Source organism: Mytilus californianus, unplaced genomic scaffold, assembly GCF_021869535.1.
Source record: "Mytilus californianus isolate M0D057914Y unplaced genomic scaffold, xbMytCali1.0.p SCAF_1, whole genome shotgun sequence".
Taxonomy (NCBI): domain Eukaryota; kingdom Metazoa; phylum Mollusca; class Bivalvia; order Mytilida; family Mytilidae; genus Mytilus; species Mytilus californianus.
In genome coordinates, this window is record NW_026262581.1 from 140672128 (window position 1) to 140682256 (window position 10129).

General features: G+C 30.6%; 1 protein-coding gene across 1 annotated transcript; it reads left to right on the plus strand.

Moving 5' to 3' along the window:
- Positions 1–4909: 4909 nt before the first annotated feature.
- Positions 4910–7818, plus strand: LOC127737432 (uncharacterized). Its single transcript, XM_052248097.1, has 3 exons — positions 4910–5028; positions 5594–5731; positions 7413–7818. The coding sequence occupies exons 1-3, from the start codon at positions 4915–4917 to the stop codon at positions 7533–7535; spliced, it is 375 nt and encodes a 124-aa protein (XP_052104057.1). The 5' UTR covers positions 4910–4914; the 3' UTR covers positions 7536–7818.
- Positions 7819–10129: the final 2311 nt, after the last annotated feature.

Below are 10129 nucleotides of genomic sequence, written 5' to 3' on the forward strand. Positions count from 1 at the left end.
CCTATAAATGTCCCTATGGGACAAGAAGTCCGACAAGTTGGACATCTGCCCGACTGTAACTACCCCTGCAGTGATATTACCTGTGTAATACCTTGCTGGAAGGTCACAAATTAATCTGTAGCTGTGATTGATAAATTTGTAATCTTACCTGTAAATTTTAAAGATTTATGGATGATATAATCCTGTAACATATTTCATTGTTTTAATCATGTTAATAGATAAAATTACGGATAAAAAATATGGCACAATATTTTTATTTATAAGCTATGAACATCATGAACATCGAAATTGAGTATTTCAACTAAGCTAAATATTTCAACATGCTAGATATTAGTCAAGTACAAATCCAATGAAATCAATTGTAATTTACTGAAAACTACAGAAATTAATCAGTTTTTAAAAATAAACTTTTATTTTTCTTCCGATATCACGTTTCCTGTAAGAGCCTCTACGTTTATTTTCTCATGTCAATCATTGCTGGAATTTGACCCTGGTCAACCAAATCAATTGTGCGGATGATACTAGTAGATATATATATGATATTTCACTGTCTTTATAAAAGAAATTACAGATGAAAAAAACGGAACAGGATATTATTATTTTTGTTACTACATTAAACCTTTCTAAACAGAAACAGTTAAGATAAACATCAAAATTTTTCAATCCCACTAAGTTTCATTTATAATTGATATCCTTGTCATCAATCCTGAATAAATCATTTGTGATTTTTTATCAAAAATCAGGAAATTAATAAGTTTTAAAAAATATACTTTTAATTTTTCTTCCCTTATCTCGTTACCCGTAAGCGCCTTATCATTTAGTTCTCCATTAATCAATACACTTATTTGACCCAGGCAATCCAAATAATGCATGTTTACCGTTAAGTAATTTCCCGCCAATCTTAGCTCGTGCAGTCCTCAGGCTTTTGTAAATTGTTGTCAGCTATAAAATAAGTGAGGTCAAGTTCATTTTAAGATTTAATTAAAGACACATGTCTTTAATTGATACTACTGATTAATTAAATTTAATTATAAATAACAGCTTTGTTTGCATTGTGTCAAACAAATTTACCTAACCAGTTATTTAATGATATTAATGGATTGAAATGTGTGGTTAATTTTTAATTTCAGCTACTATACAGTATTTCACCAACTTGTTCAAGAATACTTTTAATTTGAAATGTTACTCATTGAAATGAAATGAAATGAAATTATACATATTTTATCATATTTATATTTGAATTGTATAAAAATGATAAACAAGTTAACAACTGTCAAATGGAATTTTTCATGAAATATACGGCGTTGGAGGAGATGCATAAAATTCATTGATAAAACATTGGCTTTTCTTTTCCCGTAAGAGCATTATCATTTATTCTTCTCTATCGATTGTTACACTCATTTGACCCTGGTCATTTAAATCACTCGTGTTTAACATTAAACAATTTCCCGCCAATCTAAGCTCGTGCAGTTGGCAGGTTTTTGTAAAATGTTGTCAGCCAATTCTAACATTTTTATAAAATGATTGATGGAGGTCAAGTTTATTTTACGAATCAATCAAGTGATTTTAAATGATATACTGATTAATTGAATATATTGGAATATGTTTCTTAATGTTTACAATGCCGTCAACATGCGTTTTATTTATTCCTTTCTTTTTCATTCGTTTTATTTATTCCTTTCATTTTCATTCGTTTAATAAAAAGTAAAATCACAAAAATACTGAACTCCGAGGAAAATTCAATCAGAAAGTCCCTAATCACATGGCAAAATCAAATGACAAAACACATCAAACGAATGGACAACAACTGTCATATTCCTGACTTGGTACAGGCATTTTCAAATGTAGAAAATGGTGGATTGAACCTGGTTTTATAGCGCTAAACCTCTCACTTGTACGACAGTCTCATCAAATTCCCAAATAACAGCTTTATTTGCAATCGTGTCAAAATATTGCGTATCTGATTTTAACGGTATTAATGGATTGTAATGCGTGATTAATTTTACGGCTTCTCACCAACTTGATAAAGAATACTTTTAATTTGAAATGTAACTTAATGAAAGGAAATTGTACTTATTTGAATTGTATAAACAATTGAAAATTGCATCTTTTCTCTTGGAAATATTTTTTCATGTGTCATCGATTTTTAAAAGAATAAATGAGCTATAAATCATGGCTTCCAAAACGGTCATATATTTCGGACAATTATGTATTTACCGGATATTGTCCGCCTGGAGAAAGCATGAACCGGACATCTACTTTTTAGTTTTCAAGGCCTTCTTCATTTTAACATAATTCGCGATCTTTTTGTCCCAACCTTTTGCCTTAAACAGCCACACCTTTCCGGTCATAAAAATTGACATGATGATTAAGTACTATCAAAACAACCCCTACTTAAATACCTTCTCATTTTAATCAAGGCTAATTAGTTGTCGGACAGCTGAAATTTACCTGTTCAGGTGACAGGTAAACAATTTTGTACCAGACATTGATTGGTCTATTCAAAGTTATTTTCTTACATTTCAGCAGTTTGCATCTAATGAATTTAGTCTAAAAGATTAAAATTATCAGAAATACGTTTATAAATATGATTTGATGAAAGATTTAAAAAGGTTTTAAATGAAAAACCGTCAGAACCACATTGTTTGAACTAGAACACGTATGCACATGTGCGCAGGTGGGAAATTTAATTATGCATCCTAATTTTTTCAAAAATGCTAAAATTATCATTGATATCTTTAACTTTCGTTCATTTCGAGTATTTTCTTGAAGAAATAACGTGGAAAGAGCTACAAGTTTACGCTCAATCGTGCTTTGTAAACGTACACGGATTTTACGTATCCGTCACTGGTCCATGTTTTACCATTGTCAAGTCAACATCCGGTATTAGGCAAATGTGCTTTTCAAAACGAAAGTAAACTTTTTGACAACGTTATTTTGCACAAATAAAGAGTCTTAGGCAGATATAAGTATGCTGATGTTGCACACTTAGAATGGTGCACTGCCAATTTAAGTGTTTACGTCAGAACTTCGAATTTATATCAAAGTAAAGTTTAATATCGTGTTTTTTTAATATCAATCATTGGGATTGCCAACTGATTACCATAATTGCCTTTTGTTATTTAGTCTTAAGGGATCAAAATCGGGATTGGCATTAAATGTCCGGCTGGCTCAAATATTTTTTGGAAGCCCTGCTATAAATATAAGAATAATTAAATCTTAATTATAGTTATAAATATATATATACAATATCTGAAAAGAACTATAATTGTTATCAGTAGAATCGTTATTCTCGGAAATCCAAGCGACTTTTTGTCACTTCACAGGAGAGAGCAAACAAAAAAAAGATCACTGGTACACATTGTTTTAAAATGAAATTAACTTATTTACTATCAAAAATCAATACAACTACGATGTAGGTGTTCCGCATCTGGTCATAAATGAAATTACATGGGGAATGACAACTTGTGTCAATTTAATACCTTTGGTTTTATCGCTACATATAGTGTATGCTATTTTAGAATTGAAGGATAAGAAATAAGTACATATTTAATTAAAAGTTATTTCTCTATTTTTCAATTGTATGATTTATTTTCATTATTACAAACGGACCTAAACAAGTTTTCATATTAATTATTTACACAATATGCACAAGTCAATGTATATGTTCATCCCGAAGTTATCAAATTTTGATTGCTCACATCATTTAAATATATAATACCTATAGCTGATTGATTGACCACTATAGAAATGTATTAACATCGGAACAAATCTTTTAACTTCATTTGAATATGCTGAATACAATTTTTGAGTTGTAATTATTTGTCAATCAGTTTGAAATTATTTAATTGTCACAGATTTGGGTTCAATTACATTAATATTATTGGAATGTAATTAATTAAATTACACATTACATTGCAAAAATGATCAATTACATTAATTACCATTACACAGTTTTTGAAATGTAATTGATTAAATTACAATTACTTTACTAAAGTAATTAATTAAATTACACATTACATTTTATCACAATTTTATTAAACAATAGATATGTTATGAACAATATATATATAGCATGTTTAAAATATTCACGTCAGCTTTCAACACAGTTTAAGCATTGCATTTGATCATCATTTAGCCTGCATCTCTATTATTGTCGGCACCCATGACATAAATGGTTTGCCGCAATGTGTATCGATTTTTCCCACGGTTATAGTATTTATAGATTGTAACAAACTTTTGGAGCACATGTTTTATTGCAGAATTTCATGAAATATTTTATGGACAGAATTTACAATGATGTACTTTCCGTTACATGAATGAGCAAAAAGGAAACATTTATATTATTGATATTTATATAAAACGTAAAAAAGACAATGTACATGTAACATTATATGCACGTTTCTCTGCGTGATAATGAATATCTATGTAAATAAATGGTTGAAAACAATGTATTTATCCTTATTTTTTATAAATAAATGATAAATTCTATAGAACAAATTGTAAAAAAGTTATTTCAAGATTGAAAGATAATGCTAACAACCATTGACAACAGAAAAGAGAAAAACAAATTATTACACGAATATGAAGAAGAAACTTAAATTTATTGTAAGAAGTTACATCAATATAATTTTGTCAATTGCATCCAACAAGATGATTATCATGTATTAATCCATTTACTGGTCAACACAGGTAGATAAAAAGCTTTCAACCGTAACAGACCGATTAACGCGTGCTGTCTTTAGTGGTGGTTAAGGATGAAAGGGTTCATGTGGTAGCATTACCTGTCTATCATTTAATTTATGACTGTCGGGCATATGTCGCATATGAGATCTGGGACATGTCAGATGTCCGACTATCGTCATAGTAAGACTCAAAATGTACTGTAGTTTGTTTGTTTGTTTTATAGGTGATATGGATGGTAAAGTGAAGATTTTATTTGTTATCATCAGTTTATTGTTGTTGGAAGTTTTCTGTCAGCATACTATGTACCAGTTCAAGCGTTACACTTACAAAAAGAAACGTGATGTAAGTTCTTTGAAATTTGGAATACATTTTAATATGTATATACATGTACATCATGTACATGTACAAAGTTTTTTTATTTTGCAAAATGTTATTGTTTATAATCTTTTAATCCACAGACACAATTTCTTTTTCATGGTGGACTGTCATTTATCAACAAATAAAACTACAAACTCAATGATAAAAAAAAAATATTAATTTATTTAAGGATCCTGATCCTAAGATCAAAATATTGACACAACTTGATACTTTTAATTTTATCTTAATTTGGTGCTTTACTTTCTCTTAGGACTTACACACAGATGTTTTACAGTGATCATTGAGAGATATATTCTTGGATAGTATAAAAACAAAGTTTTAAATCAACTGCCCATAGTTTTGACGGGACCTAATACATTCAACTATTGAATTCGGTTCCTTACCTGGAAGAAGGAGAAGAAGATGAAGAATTTAATTTTTAGGATTTAATAGTTCAGATTTGCTATTTGCATATTTTTATAAGGCTAAACCTAACTTTTTTGAATTTAATCAACAGTTTGTTTCATTAAAGTCTTGTATTCTTTTATAGGATAAAAAGTATAGAAGTGCCAAAAATCCTTGTGAAGGTAGACCCGACTGTCTTGCTCATAAAGGTGTGGACCAATTAATGTGTGTCAGAGAGTGCATGTCAAAATTCTGCTTTGATGAACTGTACAAAAATGACCTAGTAAGTGTATTGCGTAACCACTTAAGTATATAAAAGTCAGTGTTAAGATTTATCTTTGTAGTAATGTACAGAAATGGCACTGTAGATATAAAAAAAGAAGATATGGTATGATTGCCAATGAGACAACTCTCCATAAGAGACCAAATGACACAGAAATTAACAGCTATAGATCACTGTATAGCCTTCAACAATGAGCAAAGCCTATACAGCATAGTCAGCTTTAAAAGGCCCCGAAATCACAAATTTAAAACAATTCAAACAAGAAAACTAACAGCCTAAAAAAAAAATATGTAACACAGCAACAAACAACAACCACTGAATTACAGGCTCCTGACTTGGGACAGGCACATACATACAGAATGTGGTGGGGGTTAAACATGTTAGTAGGATCCCAACCCTACCCCTAACCTGGGACAGTGGTGTAACAGTACAACATAATAACGAACTATAAAAATCAGTTGAAAAGGGCTTAAATCATCAGATGGATACAAATAGAAATACATCTAACAAAAACACAGAGTTGATGTGACCAAGTTCTTGTACATCCAAACAACAAAAAGACACTAAGTACAGATCTGAGTGTACTCACAGTTACTGACAGCTAGTTGAAAGCCAGTAACAACTAATAAAAAAAATCCTGCATCTAAGACTAAATTATCAATCAGTACACATCCAACATCCAATGGATTTAGTAAAGACGTCATAAACAGTCTGAGAAAAGCATGACCTTGTGCAATGCCAAGATACATGAGTCGACTTATTGTAGATCCATGAAAGTGCATATGTACATGTATATAACAATAATATTTAGTTTGCTTTTAATTAACTGATAACAAAATCAATATTAATACCAATAAAAACAATAGTCAAAGATCTAATGACAGTGTTGATCTATATTATATGACAAATCTATATTATCAGAGTAATAAATTAGGAGATATGGTATGCCTGCAAATGAAACAACTATCAGCCAAAAACCATTAGACTAAAGGACAAGGATGTAAAAAATTGATTAAATTAAACTTACTTTGAAGAACTGTAAAATATAACCTTTGCAGTCCAGAACAGAGAAAAGGAATAAGTTTGTCTGAAAATCCCTATTATATTTCTGTTCATTTTGCAGGTTATAGAAGTGCATGTTCATACACATTGTACATGCACTTCTATATGTTCAAAGATAACATTAAAACTATCAATTTCATTATCTATTATAGATGAACTAGTACATGTAAGTCAATGTTGATTGGTTTCTGAGCTACATTGTACTATATTTTAACCAGTGTCTTGGCTGCTTTGCCTGTTAGGCTACCATTGCTTTGACCATTTACCCAGCTGTACTTTTTACTTTGGGACACACTTACCTGTCTCTTAGAGAGAAACAATATATATTCTATTACATGTAACTGTCTTTATTTGAAAAAATTCTAAAACTCCATTTTGAACATTTGAGAAGCAGAATGGAGAGACTCCCAAACTATCTTTCACCCTAAACAACAACTTTACTCAAGAGTGATTATAAGATGGATGTCTCCAGCAATGAATTGTTATATTTTACAGATACAGGTTTATTGCCTTGTGAGTGAGTTGTCTACCATTAACTCTGGTGGATAGTTGTCTCATTGGCAATTGTGCCACATATCTTTATTTTAATGTCTTGTTTATCTTATGTAATCTTTTTCAGCTTGAAGATGGAGAAATTGATGTGCGACTGAACTCATTCAAAGGATGTTTGTCTCAGCAATCCAATAATATATACTCCAAGATGAACAATATAGACTTGGATGGAAACTATGTTCCGAACTGAAAACAATATACAAAGACAGATATATGATATAACTGTGGTTGGAAACTTATGTTCCAAACTGACTCATATATACAGACAGATTTATAGCAAAGAATTGGAAGGAAACTAAGATCTATACCAAAGTTTACATAGTGATTTTATTCATTATTATCAGTAGATTCAGATTTAAAAGACTATTTTTAGAATGCCAATCTCTGATGATTTTGTTACTGATTTGTTAAACTATTAATAATGAAAAATACATCATGTGTTGTTTTTTAGATAAATAAAGATCATTTTGATATTTCGAAGATAAACTTCATAGTCCATATCAAAACATTGTCTATGTTCCAATCTATTTTGGTGAAATATACCTCCTAGTCATTGGAGAAACTGGTAACAATCAAATCAGATTTTATGGTACAAGTTTCTTCATTTTAAATGGAAGCTACATATGTATACAGTTCCTAATTAATCAGAAATGTGGCTTATAAATTCCTTTTAGAGCAAATACTGTCAGCATGATTAACGCATTTCTATATGTCAGTTTTATGATACAGTACAGTTTCTAATGAAAAAAAAACAGATTTATATGCCTCATAAAACAAATCCAATTCATAGACTAATACAATATTTATTTGTTTATATTCAACTATATTTAATAGTTCACCTGGTCTAAAAGATGAGTGTGAATGATGGTCATTACTTGGTGTGTGTTCAGGTTTATGTTATATCTTCAGGCTTAAAAGATGAGTGTGAATGATGGTCATTACTTGGTATGTGTTCAGGTTTATGTTATATCTTCAGGCTTAAAAGATGAGTGTGAATGATTGTCATTACTTGGTATGTGTTCAGGTTTATGTTATATCTTCAAGCTTAAAAGATGAGTGTGAATGATGGTCATTACTTGGTATGTGTTCAGGTTTATGTTATATCTTCAAGCTTAAAAGATGGAGTGTGAATGATGGTCATTACTTGGTATGTGTTCAGGTTTATGTTATATCTTCAGGCTTAAAAGATGAGTGTGAATGATGGTCATTACTTGGTATGTGTTCAGGTTTATGTTATATCTTCAGGCTTAAAAGATGAGTGTGAATGATTGTCATTACTTGGTATGTGTTCAGGTTTGTTATATCTTCAAGCTTAAAAGATGAGTGTGAATGATGGTCATTACTTGGTATGTGTTCAGGTTTATGTTATATCTTCAGGCTTAAAAGATGAGTGTGAATGATTGTCATTACTTGGTGTGTGTTCAGGTTTATGTTATATCTTCAAGCTTAAAAGGTGAGTGTGAATGATGGTCATTACTTGGTATGTGTTCAGGTTTATGTTATATCTTCAAGCTTAAAAGATGAGTGTGAATGATGGTCATTACTTGGTGTGTGTTCAGGTTTATGTTATATCTTCAAGCTTAAAAGATGAATGTGAATGATGGTCATTACTTGGTGTGTGTTCAGGTTTATGTTATATCTTCAAGCTTAAAAGATGAGTGTGAATGATGGTCATTACTTGGTGTGTGTTCAGGTTTATGTTATATCTTCAAGCTTAAAAGATGAGTGTGAATGATTGTCATTACTTGGTGTGTGTCCAAACAAAAAATCCACTGAAACTGACATTATCAATATGCTTGATTTCTTGACTGACAACATATTTGTTACAATTTGAGGACATGTTTTTCAACAAACAATCGACATTCTCTTGGAAACCAACTCGTCTCCATTTTTGTCGACTTGTTCCTTTATTCATATAAGGCAGACTTGCTTAAAATACAGAAAAACGAAAATAAGATTTTTCACAATTTTGTACTGTATACTGTCTTTTGGTCATAAAATGCTTCTATCTAAATTTCATAAAATTCCATAAAGGTTTGACAAAGTTATTGATGTCTTAATAATAATACTGTAATCGCAGACTGAGCCTAAATATTGATGCCGATGCCTACGCCGCCACTGACAATGGAATTCAGGATAGATATGTCTCGCTTTTTAACATAAATGTTGCAGGCTAAACAAAAAATAGTTACTATTGGACAAGGCTCTTTTCCTTGAAATATTACCCTTGCAAATGTAACCTATGTCGATGCCCAACCCAATTTGTTTAAAGCGAATGTCACACAAAAAGGTTGCTCTGTACATCATGGCTCTGGAGAAAGTTATATCAATATTGTTGTCTAAATACCTGCATTATGTGTTGTTCAGGGATCATATGTTGACTGTGGCAACTTTTCACTTGAGTTTAAGGATTGTTACCAAGACAGAACACCAAACAAATACAATATATTTCATTCATAAGATAAATTCAATTTTAGTAAATATATGCCATCTATATCACAAATAAACCCTGATGAATCACTTTAATTTAAACAAATGAATTTTTTATTGTCCAGCTCATCTTCTTCACTTATCAGTACTTTACTGTGTTTTCCATTTTTTTATATCACTATCATTCTGTCAGACATATAGTCTTTAACAAAAACATGACCATAAGTATCTGTACAAAGTCCTCTTGGTCCTCGCAAGCCCAGAAGTCATTTTGATATTCCCAGATCTGATTACCTGATACATAATAACAGTACACAGCTTCATTAAAAACACTTAATATCACTCTGTCATTAC

Excerpts from the sequence above, each read along its gene's own strand:
- LOC127737432 (XM_052248097.1), top strand. The coding sequence starts at position 4,915 with ATGGATGGTAAAGTGAAGATTTTATTTGTTATCATCAGTTTATTGTTG. Across the intron at positions 5,029-5,593 it reads CTTACAAAAAGAAACGTGAT|GATAAAAAGTATAGAAGTGC; the intron begins GTAAGTTCTTTG and ends ATTCTTTTATAG. Across the intron at positions 5,732-7,412 it reads AACTGTACAAAAATGACCTA|CTTGAAGATGGAGAAATTGA; the intron begins GTAAGTGTATTG and ends AATCTTTTTCAG.